Raw genomic sequence first — 19,328 nt, 5'->3', positions numbered from 1 at the left:
GTGAATCTGTTACTATGTAGACTATTAAATACAAACAAATTAATGTAATTTAGCAGCACTCTTACCCAGAGCAACTTACATGTTCGTACTGGTCCCCCATGAGAATCAACCCCACAACCCTGGTGCTGCAAGCACCATGCTCTACCAACTGAGCCACACGGGATAATACACATGGATACAGTCCAAAACAGCAACTTACAGAGTCCCACCATGCTCTGCCCTCCATCCTGTCCCTTCTGCGAAGTGAGAGTTGTTTCACTGTCTTGTGATACCAGTGTGATGATGTCCCTTTGTGTATAAACTGGTTTGTTCAAGTTGCATGGATGATGATAGCACCTTGACAAACCACATGACTAGGCATGTTGTAATAACTGACCAATGGAAACACAGAATCCTCTCAGAGTTTGCATTTATCAAAGATGACACATACATTTTACAATATTTTGGTATCTAATACAGTGAACAGGAACTAATAATAGCACTTGTTATACAGTACAGTGGCAAGCTACATAAAGTGTCAAAAAAGAACAACGATCCCTGTGCAAATCTTAAGTGCATCTCAATACAATGTGATTTTACAGTGATGTCAACTAAGGATGTGGCTATCATGAACAATTAGGATAGCATGAGTTAAACAATTAACCAGACAGTTTCTGACAAAGAATCAGAATAGCACTTAAAATGTCTACATTGTCTGTCATTGTATTCGTAAAGCACATCAATATCATAGCACCGTACAGTATATAGCCGAGTTTCGTTATAGCCTCAGTAGATTATCACTAGCTACTACAATATTCATTAACAACTCATTCTTCGTACCCAATTACTTTAGTTTTTAAACTTCAGGATCAGGCAAAACACTTTGAAGACGTACAGTTCAATTGTGAAAGAGAGTTCTGGAAATTATAGTGCATCTTGGACCTTACATGATCACCGAAAACCATCAGGTGTTTTTTATGGTCAAATATTCAGAAACTTTTAATAATGACAAAGATCTCGACCAAACATTTCATAGCTGCAGTTGAAGATGCATTGATGATTATTGTATAGCTGCATTGAACAAAAGCGATAACAAGCTTTCCCTTTTTAAAATTCACAGATTGCCTTCACACCTCGCCTTGCAAGGTAACTCATTACCAAGAGTAGGAAACAGTGGCATTTCTAGGCACTCAAAGATGGTAAAATGTTCCCGTTTTGACCCTCAGGCTCAGACAAGTCACTTTAAAAGGATATGCAACTTTTGATTTAACAGTGCATAGAGGTACCATTGAAAAGAGCTAGTCCAGAGAAATAGTTTCCAGAGGTCCTTGGATTCTCAGTGTACAGTAAAGTTGCCCTTAGATGCTAAGCAACTGGCTCAGGTATACCTGGGAGATTGAGGCAGAATTATGTACAATAGACTGAACGTTAGGCACTGTTGTTTCCATGCATAAGAGCTGGTGTATCTTGCCTTTCTTTAGCTGTGCCAACGTCCATAGATAACGATGAGCCCTTTGAGAAGGTTATCAATTCATCTTCACTTCTACCAGATTTAACACATCAGTTCCCAGGCAAACTTTTAAACAAGTCTTTCAAATTGTTTGACTAAGGTGCTTTGCTTGCTTAGTAGCTTGCACATACAGTATGTTCCAGCTCCAATTGGGGGGAAAAAAATAGCTTGTTTAGCACAAACCCATTTTTCTATGTTTATTTGCGAAAATAATGCTACTCCAGCTGCCAAGACTTTCCCCTGTTCTCACTCAGATCCTCTTTGGTTTTCTGGATGCAAGTAAAGATCTCCTTGAACAGGGCCTTGTACTCAGGCTGGTGAAGTTCATCCTCCTGGCTCTGGCGGAGCGAGGCTGGGCTTCGTGGGCGGACCAAGGGGGCTCCGCTGGGCTTTTGGACCTCCTTTTGGCTGTGCTGCTGGCTCGGGTCCGGCTCCCCCTGGTGGCAGCGCCGCAGCAGCGCGTCGTATTTCACCTGCAGGGCGCTGTACTGAGCGTCAACCTCGTTGAGAAGGGAGATCCCACGCTGCTTCACCACCTCCGAATGGCGGACGCACGAACGCTCGTGGTCATGACTCTCGTATACGTCTGACCCCTCACCCCGCAGCGACCTAAGCTGCTTCTCGCTGTTGCAGTGCTTTAGGACATCACAACCTTTCACCTTAGAACGGTAGCTGATCTCCATCAGGTCTCCCTCACTGTCTCCATCCTCCCCCATCCCCCTCTCCTCGTTCAGGGGGAAGAAGAGGGCATTGGGCAGCATGCCTAAGCTGACCCTTGACCTCGAAGCTTTGTTGCCGTAGTTGGCTCTCCACAGCTGACGAAGCTCCTCAGCCTCACACTCCAGCTCCACTAGTCTGGCCTGGACAGAGAGAGAGAGGACAGATAGAGAGAGAAGGCGGAAGAGAGACAGGATTCAGTAATGTCACATGGAACTCTTGACTTTACCATTTCCCTACATACTATTTGAATTTGAAGCACACATCTGCTTCAAATTATTCTGTGTGTGTGTGTTGCTTCTCTTCCTCACCTGGCACCCCTCCATCATTCCCAGGCGCTGCTCCAGTGCCACATTCTCATTGGCTAGGTGGTCTGCATCTCGCTCTGCCCCCTCCCTCCGAGCACGTTCATTGGCCAACTGGATCTGTAGGGAGCGGAGCGATCGCCGTAGCGACTCCTGCTCCTCCTCCCGCCACGAGACGTCAGAGGGAGACCAGGGGTCATCCGAATGGTCTCCAGAGTCGACACTCGAGTACCTTGGAGGGATCAGAGAGAATCTAACCAATCAAACTTTAAAAAGGATGGGAAACAACTTTTGTTCTAGTCCAGACCAGCACTTACACCTAATTAGTGTAATAAAGTCACTGATAAGCTGCCAATAAGACTAATCAGGGAGTGATATTTAGTGAAGGCAGAGATGAGTAGCCTTACGGGTGGAAAATGACCTTAAATCAAATCAAATCCTGTGGGTGGCAACTGTGACCAGTGCTCAGTGAGGTCAGTAGGGAGAGAGTACTATAATCTGCTTGGCATGTGTGTTTATCAGTGACCTATGAGTTTAGGCCTGGATTAAAGGAGAGGAGCCCATCCTTAACTCAATAACACAGTCTAAACTGCTATGGCATCAGAGGGCAGGAATCGGGCTAGAGTACTAGCAGTAGCACTATTCCCCTTCAACAGCTGCAGTGTACGGAGAGCGAGAGAGCGAGAGAGAGCCAAACCGCAATGCTAGGGCAGGACCAAGAGGGACTTGTTGAAACAGAGGTATTGAATGAACGCAACCTAAAAAAAAAAAATGGGGCTTAGGGCCTTAGGCCATCCAGAATAGAACAAACGAATTGCAACTTCAGTGGGGCTATGTCTTCTCTACGTATTACCACAAAACATTTTCTACCTGCAGCTTAAAAACAATTATTAATGCTGTAAATATATAAAATGTTAATACATTTTCAATTTGAAGAATCTGACATTGTGCCATGTCCATTTAACGCCATGCAGACCTGAATGATCTACAGTTGAAGTTGGAAGTTCACATACACCTTAGCCAAATACATTTAAACTCAGATTTTCACAATTCCTGACATTTAATCCTAGTAAAAATTCCCTGTCTTAGGTCAGTTAGGATCATCACTTTATTTTAAGAATATGAAATGTCAGAATAATAGTAAAGAGAATGATTTATTTCACCTTTTATTTCTTTCATCACATTCCCAGTGGGTCAGAAGTTCACATTCACTCAATTAGTATTTGGTAGCATTGCCTTTAAATTGTTTAACTTGGGTCAAACGTTTTGGGTAGCCTTCCACAAGCTTCCCACAATAAGTTGGGTGAATTTTGGCCCATTCCTCCTGACAGAGCTGGTGTAACTGAGTCAGGTTTGTAGGCCTCTAACACGCACACGCTTTCACAGTACTTCCAACAAATGTTCTATAGGATTGAGGCCAGGGCTTTATGATGGCCACTCCAATACCTTGACTTTCAGGTCCTTTAGCCATTTTGCCACAACTTTGGAAGTATGCTTGGGGTCATTGTCCATTTGGAAGACCCATTTGCGACCAAGCTTTAACTTCCTGACTGATGTCTTGAGATATTGCTTCAATATATCCACATAATTTTCCTTCCTCATGTTGCCATTTATTTTGTGAAGTGCACCAGTCCCTCCTGCAGCAAAGCACCCCCACAACATGATGCTGCCACCCCCGTGCTTCACGGTTGGGATGGTGTTCTTCGGCTTGCAAGCATCCCCCTTTTTCCTCCAAACATAACGATGGTCATTATGGACAAACAGCTCTATTTTTGTTTCATCAGACCAGAGGACATTTCTCCAAAAAGTATGATCTTTGTCCCCATGTGCAGTTGCAAACCGTAGTCTAGCTTTTTTATGGCGGTTTTGGAGCAGTGGCTTCTTCCTTGCTGAGCGGCCTTTCAGGTTATGTCAATATAGGACTCGTTTTACTGTGGTATAGATACTTTTGTACCTGTTCCTCCAGCATCTTCACCAGGTCCTTTGCTGTTGTTCTGGGATTGATCTTGCACTTTTGAATTTTCCAAGCTGTTTAAAGGCACAGTCAACTTAGTGTATGTAAACTTCTGACCCACTGGAATTGTGATACAGTGAATTATAAGTGAAATAATCTGTCTGTAAACAATTGTTGGAAAAATGACTTGTGTCATGCACAAAGTAGATGTCCTAACCGACTTGCCAAAACTATAGTTTGTTAACAAGAAATGTGTGGAGTGGTTGAAAAACGAGTTTTAATGACTCCAACCTCATTGTATGTAAACTTCTGACTTCAACTGTATATACACTACAGTATGTGGACACCCCTTCAAATTAGTGGATTCAGCTATTTCAGCCACACCCATTGCTGACAGGTGTATAAAATTGAGCACACAGCCATGCAATCTCCGTAGACAAACACTGGCAGTAGAATGGCCCGTACTGAAGAGCTCAGTGACTTTCAACATTGCACAGTCATAGGCAGCCACCTTTCCAACAAGTCAGTTTGTAAAATTTCTGCCCTGCTAGAGCTGCCCCGGTCAACTGTAAGTGCTGTTATTGTGAAGTGGATACGTCTAGGAGCAACAACGGCTCAGTTGCGAAGTGGTAGGCCACACAAGCTCACAGAACGGGAACGCAGAGTGTGTGTATTTCATGTATGAGTGTTGTGATCTCACCTGTGTGTGCGTTGTAACTCATTCAGGCAGGACACACTCTGCACCCCGTAGGGCCGCCATGATTCTGCAAGGGGTTTCCTATCGGGATTAGCAGGGGCTGTCTTCAGATCCTCTACCTGACGTTTCAGATCCTCCACCTGGGTCTGCAGAGCCTCGATCATCTCTGTGAGCCTGAAGAGAGACTGACTAATCAAGTTGCTTTTGCCCTCACACATTTAGCTCTCCTCTCACCAACTCAAGTCGTTCACCATTCCATCTGTATTCTCTGCAGAAAGACTCGGGCTGTGTCCCGATTCTCCACCCCGTCATTGATTTAGATGCATAGGATTGGTATAAGCATTTCCACAACTGTTAGATTAATTTGAGAAAGTGTGCCAGACGGGTGAAGAATTGGGACGCAGCCTCAGGTTTCAACCCACCCCTGGATCTTGTGCTGGGCGGTCCTGTTGTCATGTACCAGGCGGGTGTTGCTCTGCTCCTGCTCTCTGGAAGACTGATCTAACTGCTCGTACACCTTAGCATGCTGATCATTCACCTGTCTCAGGAGGTCCACCTGCTTAGTCAGGTACTGGAGGGAAGGGGATGGAGGAGAGAACCAGGACTCAGTATCATCACATAACCGGAAACCTTCAAATTCACAATTCATTTCTACTTTGAATCCAGATTACACATTGGTGTAAAGTACTTAAGTAAAAATACTTTAAAGTACTATGTAGTAGTTTTTGGGAGTGTCTGTACTTTACTAGTTCAATTTTTGACAACTTATACTCCACTACTTTCCTAAAGAGTCTTGTTGGCTTTAATATAAGGAACTTCATGTATAGCATTTGCTTTTACTCAATTATGACAATTTAGTACTTTTTACACCACCGTACATTTTTAACTATACTGAACAAAAATATAAAATGCAACATGAAACAATTTCAAAGATTTTACTGAGTTACAGTTCATTTAAGGAAATCAGTCAATTTAAATAAATTAATTAGGCCCTAATCTATGGATTTCACATGACTGGGAATAGAGATATGCATTTGTTGGTCACAGATACCTTAAAAAAAGAAAAGTAGGGGCGTGGATCAGAAAACCAGTCAGTATCTGGTGTGACCACCATTTTCCTCATGCAGCGCCACATATCTCCTTTGCATAGAGTAGATCAGGCTGTTACTGTGGCCTGTTGTCCCACTCCTCTTCAATGGCTGTGAGAAGTTGCTGGATATTGGTGTACACATCGATCCAGAGGGTGACATGTCTGGTGAGTATGCAGGCCATAGAAGAACTAGGACATGTTCAGCTTCCAGGAATTGTGTACAGATCCTTGCACCATTTTTTACCCTTAATTTTACCAGGTAAGTTGACTGAGAACATTCTCATTTACAGTAACAACCTGGGGAATAGTTACAGGGGAGAGGAGGGGGGATGAATGAGACAATTGTAAGCTGGGGATGATTAGGTGACGTGATGGTATGAGGGCCAGACTGGGGATTTAGCCAGGCCACCGGGGTTAACACCCCTACTCTTACAATAAGTGCCATGGGATCTTTTAGTGACCACAGAGTCAGGACACCTGTTTAACATCCCATCTGAAAGACACCCTACACAGGGAATTGTGATATTCTTTTAGACCAGAGGAATGGGTGCCTCCTACTGGCCCTCCAACACCACTTCCAACAGCATCTGATCTCCCATCCAGGGACCAACCCTGCTTAGCTTCAGACGCAAGCCAGCAGTGAGATGCTGCTAGCATGGGACTGTGCAGGTGATGGCAGAGGATGAATGGCACGACAATGGGCCTCACGATCTAGTCACTGTATATCTGTGCATTCAAACTGCCATCGATAAAATACAATTGTGTTTGTTGTCCGTAGCTTATGCCTGCCCATACCAAAACCCCACCGCCACCATGGGGCACTCTGTTCACAACGTTAACATCAGCAAACCACTAGCCCACACAGTGCCATACTCATGGTCTGCGGTTGAGAGTCCGGTTGGACATACTACCAAATTCTCTAAAACAACATTTGGGGCGGCTTATGGTAGAGAACTTAACATTAAATACTTCGGCAACAGCTCTGGTGGACATTCCTGCAGTCAGCATGCCAATTGCACACTCACTCAAAACTTGAGACATCTGTGGCATTGTGTTGTGTGACAAAACTGCACATTTTAGGGTGGCCTTTTATTGTACCCAGCACAAGGCGCACCTGTGTAATGATCATGCTGTTTAATCAGCTTCTTGATATGCCACACCTGTAAGGTGGATGGATTATTTTTGCAACGGAGAAATGCTCACTAACAGGGATATAAACAAACTTGTTCCCAAAATTATAGAAATAATTGTTTTTGTGCGTATGGAACATTTGACATTTTTATTTCAGCTCATGCAACATGGGACCGACACTTTACATGTTGCGTTTATAGTTCTGTTCAGTGTAGATACTTTTAGACTTTTACTCAAGTAGTATTTTACTGGGGGAATTTCACTTTAGTCATTTTATATTAAGGCATATTTACTTTTACTCAAGTATGACAAGTGAGTACTTTTTCTACCACTGAGATTACACCATTGTACTTGTTCAAGTCAATACGATTGGTTTTAAGCCACTACATACAAGGCATACACATTATTTAATTTGGTTGCTTGTTCAGCCATGAATGAGATCAATCAAACTTGGCAGAATCAATGACAACTACCTCCTGGCTGGGCGACTATTATTGCTTTGATAGCAGCATGTCTTTAATAGCGTTTGAGTGGTCTGAATGAGTGTCTATTAGAGCGTAACACTTCTGGCTGAGGCTGACTCCTGAGGAATGTAGAAAGGCACCAACACAAGGTAAAGGTCAGGCTCTTCTTATTAACACAGGTTGATTCAGGCTGAAGTGCTAAATACACTAACGATGGTGCTGGGATAACATAACACTATCTCTGCTCACACATCATTTCTCTGCTTCTCCCTATACCCTTCGTTTTCTGCTTCTCTCTATACATCCCTCTCTCTTTTCCTTTGAGAACAGTTTATCTTATCAGGGTAAAACAGGAAGAATGCCACAGATAATAACAGTTTAATATCTATGGAGAACGCTGTGAACCTTTAGTCAGCTCATTAAGTAAGACCAGCCACAAAACACCTACTAAAAACATAAATCCTGGCAATAAAACAAATACTGCTACAGTAGATAGGAGCTGTAAATTATCTTGCAACGCAATTCACTTAGATAACTTAGTATCTTGAATTCTGTATGTTAATATCATGAAAAATTGTGGCAATGATCTATAGTGTAACATAACATTATAGGCAAGATAACATAATTCACAGAATCAGCTTTCTCCTGTGCCGTTTCTACATGCAGTCAGGTCATGAAATGGATGGCACCTTTAGAGACATTAATTCTGTCAGTCAGCAGTTTCAGAGACGGGGAAGGATTTAGGAGTCGCACATCCAGAGCTGACCCTGCTCAGGGAAATTAAATCCAGAGCTCATCTGGAAATGAGTGGCGGTTGCTGACCATACAATATAGATTCAGTATTGATACAAGAGAAAAAAAAACACCAAGACTGAATGTGATATTTAAATACAAACTCAATAATTGGCTTAATAGATTCTCTAACATGGAGAGGCTATTTAATCAAAAGTTATTTGGAGTCACAACAATAAAATGGCGGCAATGTTGTTTCAAAGGTATGTCCGAAAAAATTGAAGAGGACAACTGATATGGGCAGCCTATCTTTCCTAGTCCTCTGAAACTTCACTAAACAAGGTGAAAAGCATTGAGGTACGCTGTTTTCAAAGGAGTAAGAGATCCCAATCGGTGCACTACCGTTTGATAATGGTTTTGTAAACACTTATTACCTGGGGATTTATAGTATAGAAAAAGAAAGACAAGGATTGGAATATAGATTTTGTAGCCTTGTCTAGACAAAACCATTTCAGATGAAAAGTCTGCATTATAAAATACCCATTATATTCTGTTACCTTTGTGTTTCTAGGGTCCTACCCTACATGGACCCATGGTAAACAACAGGTGGAACCGAGAGATTAAGTCATCAGTCCATCAGGGTCCAACCCTCTCATTTCAGCTTCAAAGGGAGTTAATGGTAGCCTGACTTTTGGCAATATGGAACATTGATTTGACTAAGAAATTAAAGGAGCACAAATCTGAGGAGAGATCCTTTTGTTTTCAACATCTCTTCTTTTCAACAGGAACAGATTGTAGCCAAACGGACAGGCCTCAGGTGTGTCAACTACATTTTAATCATTTTAGCAGACACTCTTATCCAGACTAGTGCTCGATTACTTGGATAATGTGTGCTTGTGCTGGGATTGGAAAAAAACCTGCACCCACTACGGGAAATGCCTATAGCTATAGTTTGGGACTGTGTCTGTCTGCTGACTCCTGATTGGTCAAACCCAGTTACCTCTACCCTTGTAGCTACAACCTGATTGGTTAAACCCTTACCTCTATCTCCTGTAGCTGTTCCTGATTGGTGGAGTACATCTGCTGCAGACCCTGCTCCAGCTCTCTGTTCCTGTCCAGCAGGGTCTTCCCCAGCTCAGCAGCTAGGTGCAGGTCTACATGGGAGGAAAGAGAGATCAGAGAATAGGATCGATAAATGATCACTGTGTGTCACCAACGAAATAACGGCTTGGGAAAAGACGCGGCCATTAGTGCGACAAGAGGTTGCAGAGTGCACAGTGCATCTATGGCTGTGTCTGTGCCTCAATGCTCAAGGTCAGGTACATGCATCTGTCTTGCAGACATCCTACCTGGGTAGGTGTGTCAAATACACGCTACTTGTGCTGCCCATGATTTACAGTAGTTTGCCAACAATTGCCTACAATGGAACTGATGGAATATAGACCCAAAAAGGGATAAATCAAACACACCTCAAATATATTGGAGATATGTAGGCTATTTGACCCAAGTCAGGGCATTTACAATCAGAAAGGTAAGAAATATATATCTACCTTCATCACTCTGGCCTAATTCATGCGCTGTGAGACTGTCTCATGTACAGGATTTGTGATGGGGTGAGTTTATGAGCATGAAAACTGAATAGATGTTTCTAGAGCCATTTCCGTTTCCTTATTTCTATTCCAGCATTCATCAATAGATGATAGATATTGAACAATGCAATTTCGTGGAATAAAACCTTAATATGCAGAGATGAACATTTTAAAATGTGTAGAAAATCTAAGACAAAGGATTCATTTTTTCAAATGGTTGGTTACTAAATACATGGCGATGGAATGATAGCCTCGGGGATGATGGAAATTCTGCTTCAAACTACCTTTAAATATTTGTCCGAAGTCCGACAGTGTGTTTTGCCGCAGTAGGCTACCAAATGTGTCTCGTAGCATGTAGGCTACTACATTTGCTAGTGACATGACACCTGCCATATGAAAGTGGCGGCGCACCAGGCGCCTTGTTTCAGCGCCTGCTTGAAAATAGTTTTGCCTTACGCTGTGTCAAATTGTGGCCACTGCCTGGTTTATTGCTGCCGGCCACTGATACGCACAGCACAGGTCGACCCGCGCTTTCCCAGTCTCGGTCATCATTATGGATATAATAATATTTACCATGCTCAAGGTCCTGCTTGTCATACCAAGGTTCATCCTCCTTGATTTCGAATTCTTCCACCTCAATCATGTCTGTAAGCATATTCGGCCACAATGAATCCCCGACTGATCAATGGGCTTTCATTGGAATAGGTAGGATACTAATTTCGCAGACAATGCAACATGCCTTTGAGGTATAATAATCCACCAAATGCGTTTCCCCTGATCAGCAGGTGCTGTCTAAAGCGGATGTCTATTCACCGGCTACAACCACAGTATGATGAAACTGCCTAAGCATCGCACTCCACACACATACCTCCCTCCAACAGCAACGAAATTTACCACGTCAGTAAACGCTGACTGGTCTATTCTTCTTCTACTTCTTTGATATCATGGCGTTCGCACATTTAGTTTGTGCATGCTGCCACCTACTGTTCGATAGTGTGTGGTCTATCACGTTACATTACATGCTAAAAAAAGGAAAGGGGACTATCTCTACGCCTATATACCACTATTAAAAAAAGAAAGAAAAGTATAACACCATCCCATTCCACTACTTTGACCCTAATTGATCATACAACATAACAACAGACTCTTTCGTTCAACACATCGTGTAACTATTCTGCGGTAAAGCCTTGTACACCAGTGGAGGCTGCTGAGGGGAGGACGGCTCATAATAATGACTGGAATGGAGTGAATGGTATGGCATCAACCACATGGTTTTTATGTGTTAGATACCATTCCATTCACTCCATTCCAGTCATAACACTTTATTTTAGACATTATTATGAGCCTTCCTCCCCTTAGCATCCTCCACTGTCGTACACCTAAGTACTTCTCTGCAGCTGCCATCACAACATCTATTTTCAGTGATTTACATGACATTTATGCGGTACAATTGAAAACCATGGCAATGAATGCTAAAAAGCCAACCTTACTGAAGCACAAATTCGTATCACTATGTATTGGCCTAGGCCTACTACTCACTTTGACCCATCATCCTCTACTCTCTTCACTGCCTCAGCATACGACACCTTCTGTTCAACTCTGACCCTGGCAACCTTAACCTGTCTCTCACGCACTGGGCATTTCTGACATATCCTAACATGACTTTGTCAGGTAAAAACTCTGCTTCAAAACTCAAAAGAACAGACAGTGTCTTCTCAGTTTCACCACAGGGTCAATTTCAGTTGCTCCACCTCAACACTTAATACTACCCAAGCCATCACTCCTTTCAAAGGCGCCCTGCTCCGGAGAGCAAAGCAAGTCACAGAAACACAGAAAATCATCACTTCGAGCTACCTTCAGCGATTTAACAGTACCCAATTGATTTTGTATTTGTATTTATTATGGATCCCCATAAGCTGCACTCTTCCTGGGGTCCGGCAAAATTAATGCAGTTATACAACTTTAAAAACATTACCATATATTCATTACAGAATTCACAACACTCTGTGTGCCCTCAGGCCCATACTCCACTACCACATATCGACAATGCAAAATCCATGTGTACGTGTGTGTATAGTGCGTATGTTATCATGTGTTTGTATGCATGTGTCTGTGCCTATGTTTGTGTTACTTCTACCCAGCCTGAGACTACGTGTGGATCAGCCAAAAGGCAGGGATCATCCTTTGCATGACCATCGGGGTGAGGCTCGGACTCTGAGATCTTCAACACTCTCGCCAGGTAACATTTCTGAGCCATGGTTTGTATTCTTCCTCAACACACAATCTTCCCTCTGCACTCGGCTCTTCTTCCTCGCTGTCCATAACCACATCTATCTGTTCACAACACTCATGCCGCGCCTTCATCCGCTGTTCCGTTCACCACCCCCATGCTGCTCCTTCATCCGCTGTTCCGTTCACCACCCCCATGCTGCTCCTTCATCAACTGTATTGTTTGCAGAACATGCACTGATGGCCTTTCTCCAATAGCCAACTTGTGTTTCTTAGCCCAATTTACTAGTCTGGCTATCTCTGACTTCTCCATGTTTGCAAAACATGCTGCACCCTTCACCTTGCAATTACACAAGTCCCTGGCAACATACTGTACTGTTCTTTTCTATCAGTTACTATTGCACTGCACACTTCCCTTTGCTGATAAGTTTGAAATGACGTAGGCATCCCAAGAGTGTGCCACTGGATGACTTGTACTATCGAGTATGAATAGTCTTGTCTTCCTTTACAGGCCTACTAAGCTATGTGCATTTTGTAGGGTCTGGGAAAACATGTGCACATGATTCGTTCATTGATGTCTACTCCAGCCAACCTTAATAGCCTACCTCTGAATATACCTATTAAAGACAGTTATCACAGACCATAAAATACATATAATAAATATACAAATGAACTACTGAAAGCATTATTTTAAAAATATTTTGTATTCACACTCATTCAATACATTTTATTTTTTACTTGAAACAACAAAGTTAAGCCCTATGCATGAGAACAGGCCCAGGGGTCTCATAGGCTGCGTTTAGACAGGCAGCCCAATTCTGATCTTTCTTCCACTAATGGGTTTTTTATCAATCACATCAGATATTTTTCAAAGCTGATCTGATTGGTCAAAAGAACAATTAGTCAAAAAAATATCAGAATTGCCCATCTAAAAGCAGCCATAGGGACCATTATTAAAACTGAAACATTATTGGGTATGACTGGCAGAAAACCCCTTCCACTGTAGAATGCACTACACATAGACTAGTCTAGTATCTATCTGACAGTATGAAAATGTTAGAGCCTTATCTTAGAAAACCCCTGAACATCTTGAACTTTGAGCTCCACCTTTGATGTGATGCTGCTGATAATCATTATTCATAAACAGATGCTGCCCTCATGTTTTTGTCCAATTATGTAACATACAAAACTGAAAATATACATTTCACCATACATTTCAGAAAGCACAACTTATTTTGACTGACAAAAACAATGGCCCTATCTACTTTTATTCAGAGTGAAGTGTGAATGGATGCTTGAGAAAGATTACCAACTCCCTTCAGTGGCGAGTACAGATCTGCACCAAACTACACATGGTTTTATTTGAATGGGGATAGATAAAAAGACATTGACTAAACAACCATCCAATCTATTGCATCAGTGTTAATAGCTTGCATTATTTCCAACTCTTGTCCCTAAAAGCATCTCAGGGATACATATTCACAGACATATCATGTATCTTAGATCCTTAATTTTTAAGACAATATTTCAGAAAATATCCAGAATAAGTTCACAACATAGAGGGACAAAGTGTTTCATTACTAACATCTATACAGAAAAAAAATACAAAACAACAACAACAACATCCCTTGACTTGAACTTGCTCAGTGTTCTTTCCTGTCATGTGCTTTCAAAAGGTCTGCCCGACTGAAAGCTTTCTCACATTTCAAACATTTGTGGGGCTTCTCTCCAGTGTGAATCATCATGTGCCTTTTCCGTTTCCTAGAGTCATCAAATTTTCTTCCACAGACAGAACAAGGATATGGCTTCTCCCCCGTATGAGTTCGCATGTGTTGAGTGAGATAACAGTTTTGAGTAAAACCCTTCCCACAGACTTTACACTTGAATGGCCGCTCCCCAGTATGGTATCTCATGTGTACCTTCACTTCAGATTTTGATTTGAAACTTTTGCCGCACTCCAATTCGGTGCATTTAAAAGGCCTCTCCTGAGTGTGAATCAGATCATGCCTTGTCAATGAGGACATGTTCAGAAACAGCTTACCGCAGTATGTGCACGGGAAACGCACCCCAGCATGATGTCTCGCCACATGGACTTGTAACGTCCTTTGTAATGCGTAAGATTTGTCACACTGGGAGCAGGAAAAGTGTTTATCTTCAGGTTTTCTGTGAACACACAGCATGTGCATTTTCAGTTTTGCATTGCTGATAAATCCCTTTCCACACTCCCAGCAAAGGCATCGTTTCTCTCCTGTATGTATTCTCTCGTGTTCGACAAGAACCGCTGATAAGTTGAACTTCCGTGGACAGTGGGAGCACTGGTATGGGAGATCTCCGGTGTGAGTCCTCTCGTGTCTGATGAGAGCTGCTAAATCAGTGTAGCTTTTATCACAGGAGGTGCAGAGGAATGGCCCGCTGAATTTATGGGCATCCAGATAGTGTTTCTTAAGGGGCTTGACCCCATTGAAGCTGTTTTCACACATTGTGCATTTCAAAGGCTTGTGCGAAAGCTTGTGCCTGTCTAGCTTTACTGGGTCTGCAAACATCCTGCTGCACTCAGTGCAGTGGAGGGGGCTGTGGGTGAGTGCATGTACCTGGGCCTGGGCCTCTTCAGGATCAGCTCGCAGCACCTTGCACACAGTCTTTACAATGTGCTTCCTCATATCATAGATGTTCTTGAACGTCTGTCCACAATGAGGACATTTGTGAGGGCGCAGATCTGAGTGGGATCTCATGTGAACTTTCATGCTGTAAGATTTTGGCAAACGTTTTTTGCAAATGCAGCACATTTTTGACTGTTTGTGTTTATCGGTCTTGCTAGGTTCTCCAGATGGGTCGTAAGATGGGTCCTGGGGAGTACTGGTGCAGGATGAGTCACTGTCCTCAGGTGTTGCCACAAGAGGAACACCACTGGACGGCTCCGTGTCTCCTCCCTCAGGTTTCTGGACTGTGTCCTTCTCATCACTAGCTGGAGATCTGCTACGCCTTTTCTTGGAGTCTTTTTCACATTTTAGTCTCGGTTTCTCCAAGCTTTGCGGGTCCTTGTAACTCTTATCACACATATTCAACCTGCCTTTGAGCTGCTTGGATGTTTCACCTTTAGGTTCTGACACAACTACTTTACACACATTTTGCCGATGTCTCCTCAGATCAAAATGGTACAGGAAGCGTTTCTTACACTGGAGACACTGAAATGGGCGCTCACCTGTGTGGATTTTCTGGTGCCGCTTCATGTCTGCACCTCGACTGAAAGTCTTCCCACAAATTGGGCATTTTTTTAACGCATTTTCTTCTGAAAGTTCTGTTTTGGTTTGTTGCCGTTCTCGTGCTAGCAATGTCTTCATCTTACGCCCCCTGTTTTGTCTAACTGGTCTAGATGGCAATATCAGGTTAGTAGTGTCAATTCTTTGTAGCTCCACTGAAGGCTTGTGAAGCATGGAGGATATGATCTTATCAGATACGTCTATGCTTTTCATTTGCTCTCCATGACTTCCACTGTCTTTATGAGTCTTTATTTTGGGATTTCTGATGCTTAAATCTTCATAAGGCTGTGCCACCCCATCTTCCCCAATAACCATCACTGTTCCGTACCTGGGGTCCACTTCTTCAACAATACCTTCAGTCTCATCTTGTACTTGTCCAATCCCCAGAACATTCTCTTCTTCATTACCGTCATGAACCTCCATGTCCTCATGTTCCACAGGGTCAGCAAACTCTATAGATTGTTTGTTGTTTTTCTCACATTCCACCCTCTTCTCTCTTTTTATTACATCCATACTTGTCCCGGGTTCCATCTCTGTGTACTCTGTCAGTGTTGCTGAGTCCACCTCCAACTCTTTGGTGAATGTATCCATGAAGACATTCAAGGATAATGTCTGTGTTTCTGACTCTGTCTGTTCAGTTGCAATCACCACCCTTTCTACTGGAGGGAGACAGAGAGCTGAGAGAATGCAGTCCCCATCGGAAGAAGACAGAGTATCTAGAAAGGGAAGCGAGAAATTAAAAAGACAATGGTTAAATAGTGAATAAATGTCAACGTCCCCTACAGAAGATTGGCCAATATCTACATGGGTCCTGTGATAGATGTCTACCATGGTTGTCCAGCTGGCTGAGGTCTCTGTGGTACTGAAGCAGGGTTTTCAGCTGCTGAGGGTGAGACACAGACTGAACACATTCCTCCAAAACAGAGGGGACATCGCTGAGCAGGGACGCAGCCTGACACGGAAGGAAAATAGATACGATTTAGGGGTGATTCAAAATATACTCTGAATGAACCTTTGTGAATAGTGATCCTTCACTGAATTGATGAAGGTACTATTCTAATTTCAGTACCTGTTGAAAGTTTGATACTGGAAGTAGCTTCTCAAGTCTTGAAAGAAACTGACACATGAGTTTCTCTATTGCTGCATCATACTTGGGACCAAATTCCACAGGAAAAACATCCTGAGAATAAGAAATTAGTATAAAATAAATCATATCTGATATAAGAACATTTGGCACCTGCAACTCACATGGACACCTACAGCTGTAATCAGAATAAAAGGAGGCCTTAAAAAAAAAAGTCAACATTGTTTAGAAATATGAAGGATTGCGAGTGTGCACTTCTGGGTCGTAGTATACCTACATAGCTATTCCAAAGCCACACTGACCTGGAAGAAGTGTTCCATCTCATTTGGGTCATTCAGCACGGTTTGAATCAGGCCCAGAAAGTTAGATTCAGATAAATCTCCATCATCAGTCTGCAAGAAAGAAAACACTTTTGTTATAATGATCATTATCAAATCAGTTGTGTGGGACTGACTGACTGGCTGGCTGATGTAAACCTTTGCTGAGCCTCTGACCTTAAGAGCTCACCTGTGTCCCCCAGAGAGGTGTGAGGGTCTGTATCCTGTCCAAGTGTGGCTGAATGGTCTGGAGGTCAGCGATTGGCTTGGAGCGACACAACTCCAGGACCAGCTGAAATCAGAGCAAACCAGTCAGGAGACTTAGTTGAGACCATAAACATGACTAATTATGATCATCTCTCATATTTCCCCCCTTAATGATGAGCACTAGCTCCACCCCTCTCTCACCCGTGCTCGAAGACCCAGAATAAGTTGGGCCCTCTGTCTGAGGTTCAGAAGCTCTGGAACCATCTCTGTGACCATGGTAACAAACTCCTCCAGCATCCCATAATCCATCACGTGTCTCTGCTGGACCGTTTGCCAGATGGCTGCTGAGACCAGCCGCAGTGGTGGGACCATGAGGCGCAGAGAGGGGAGAGGAAGAGGGGGACCTGAAACAGAGAATTTGACTTAGGTTGTTCACAAATGAAGCACCCATTATTGCATGGCACATCAAACTTTAGCGTGTGGAACTACTATGTGTGTCATTGTCAAGATTCTTGTGTGAGTGATAAGACCTTGTCCTTGTCCATCCAGAAACAACCCCTAGCCCTTCCCTTGGAGTCACGGAGTCTTCCTTTTGATTAGCTTAGGGGAGTTGATCAAAGCGTGGATCTAAAATAATGGGGACAGGTCGTAGGGCTGTTTCTGGAAGGGCCTAGAGAAGCAGTGAAATGACTGCAAAGCAGCAAATAAATTAGCTTGTTAGCTAGCAAGCTAAAACGTCAAGGAAGTTTAATTATTCTACTACATTATTCAATAAAAGGACGGGCATGAAATCAGAGAGGTTTAGAAATGCTGCACAACTTCAATAATTCAAAATAAGAGACCCGCAAAACATATTATAGACGTTCTGGAACGAGTCCAGTTCCCGCACAAAACAGTAGGAAGTTAGCCATACTTAGCTAGCTAGCTAAGTATGGCTAACTATGCCCTATCTAGCTCTAGTATCTTATACATAGCTAGCTATACATATGTTACCTTTCCCCCCAGACATTTGTTTTTGCATGTCTCTCCACTGCAGTCACACTAGACACACGAAAATGCCAATCGTTTTCGCCAATGTGTGCCACCCAATGACTGCATATAAGAAGGCGTCACCAGCGAGGAAGAGGCGAAGCGAGAGGATTTACGCCGCCCAAAATCAGTCCACGAAAAAAAGGCCAGGAAGTGAGGCACTTTTGTACGGAGGTCAATTTGGATAACAAAATGTTGTATTGCTAATTTGATGCGTCAGGCTTATTTGATTGAATAGACGTTTCGTAATGGTTAGGTTGTTACGAATAAACCGATATAAGGCAACGCACGCGGCATTTCGGAAACTTTGATAACAATGACTTTATATCGGAGTAGTGTATGCTGTTCACACGCGTATCTGCCTTCTCATTGGCTAGAATGGTCCCGCCTGATCTCGCCTCCTCCCACCTGCCGTCCATTTTTGAGGATATGCAGTTCCACTGTTGGAGTGGTCACTTGATAATCTTGTCAATATAGGAAATAATCTTCGGTGCCACTGTGTGTGCGTACTGCGGGGACCTATTTAAATGTAACACATGAGGTGCCGGTAAACGTGTAAACGGGCTTGTTTGACATTGCAGCCGATTGACTGATCTACAAACCATCATAAATAACAACTCGTTATTATTTGTAGATCAGTCAGTCACCATTTACCCACAATGCATCATGGATTTCGAACACCACCATTTATAACTAAAGCACCTTCTGTGGGTGCAATCATTCCAAACACTTAAAAGACACACCCTATCCCCTCAACCCTCAAATTAAGTGGACACTTCTGATGACATGTAATGACGTCTGACGAGTATACACTTGCAGGGCAGGGGAGGAAGGATTTTTTAAACATTTTATTTACATTTTATTTATTTATTCTTTTTTTTTTTAGGGGAAATTCACAGGACTTGTTTTATTGGAGAATTCCAGAACATCAGAGGACAGACAAGTCAGAGAACCGCTCCATCAAGATGGAGAGCTGCCACACACTACTGCTGTGGTCGCCTAGGGGAGACACGCATGTCACTGTTACAGGGTCG

The 19,328-nt window shown here is 43.0% G+C and overlaps 2 protein-coding genes across 3 annotated transcripts; both read right to left on the bottom strand.

Moving 5' to 3' along the window:
• Positions 1-392: 392 nt before the first annotated feature.
• LOC106589520 (cerebellar degeneration-related protein 2) lies at positions 393-11,104 on the bottom strand. The gene is made up of 6 exons (XM_014179605.2): positions 10,742-11,104; positions 9,621-9,733; positions 5,585-5,733; positions 5,166-5,336; positions 2,518-2,743; positions 393-2,349 (listed from the first exon to the last, which is right to left on the bottom strand). The coding sequence occupies exons 1-6, from the start codon at positions 10,821-10,823 to the stop codon at positions 1,705-1,707; spliced, it is 1,386 nt and encodes a 461-aa protein (XP_014035080.1). The 5' UTR covers positions 10,824-11,104; the 3' UTR covers positions 393-1,704.
• Positions 11,105-13,082: 1,978 nt separating this feature from the next.
• On the bottom strand, positions 13,083-18,595 carry LOC106589519 (zinc finger protein 420). Of its 2 annotated transcripts, XM_014179604.2 has the most exons (7): positions 18,259-18,588; positions 17,467-17,669; positions 17,249-17,350; positions 17,044-17,133; positions 16,727-16,837; positions 16,486-16,609; positions 13,083-16,373 (listed from the first exon to the last, which is right to left on the bottom strand). In XM_014179604.2, the coding sequence occupies exons 1-7, from the start codon at positions 18,284-18,286 to the stop codon at positions 14,041-14,043; spliced, it is 2,991 nt and encodes a 996-aa protein (XP_014035079.1). In that variant the 5' UTR covers positions 18,287-18,588; the 3' UTR covers positions 13,083-14,040. The 2 variants fall into 2 exon arrangements, with proteins under 2 accessions (XP_014035079.1, XP_045566167.1); XM_045710211.1 differs by lacking the exons at positions 16,486-16,609; positions 16,727-16,837 and having other exon boundaries at positions 16,155-16,373; positions 18,259-18,595.
• Positions 18,596-19,328: the final 733 nt, after the last annotated feature.

The sequence above is a fragment of the Salmo salar genome, chromosome ssa28 (genome assembly GCF_905237065.1).
Source record: "Salmo salar chromosome ssa28, Ssal_v3.1, whole genome shotgun sequence".
Taxonomy (NCBI): Eukaryota; Metazoa; Chordata; class Actinopteri; order Salmoniformes; family Salmonidae; genus Salmo; species Salmo salar.
The sequence above is the reverse complement of the archived record's forward strand: the minus strand, read 5'-3'. Positions and strand labels throughout refer to the sequence as shown.

Bases quoted from the DNA above. Each gene is read 5' to 3' on its own strand.
- LOC106589519 (XM_014179604.2), bottom strand. From the start codon at position 18,286: ATGCAAAAACAAATGTCTGGGGGGAAAG. The intron at 17,670-18,258 runs GTAACATATGTA...TCTCTGTTTCAG, and splicing joins ACAAATGTCTGGGGGGAAAG to GTCCCCCTCTTCCTCTCCCC. The intron at 17,351-17,466 runs GTGAGAGAGGGG...CTCTGATTTCAG, and splicing joins TTCTGGGTCTTCGAGCACGG to CTGGTCCTGGAGTTGTGTCG.
- LOC106589520 (XM_014179605.2), bottom strand. From the start codon at position 10,823: ATGCTTACAGACATGATTGAGGTGGAAGAATTCGAAATCAAGGAGGAT. The intron at 9,734-10,741 runs GTAAATATTATT...CCTCCCATGTAG, and splicing joins CAAGCAGGACCTTGAGCATG to ACCTGCACCTAGCTGCTGAG. The intron at 5,734-9,620 runs GTAAGGGTTTAA...CCTTCCCTCCAG, and splicing joins AACAGCTACAGGAGATAGAG to TACCTGACTAAGCAGGTGGA.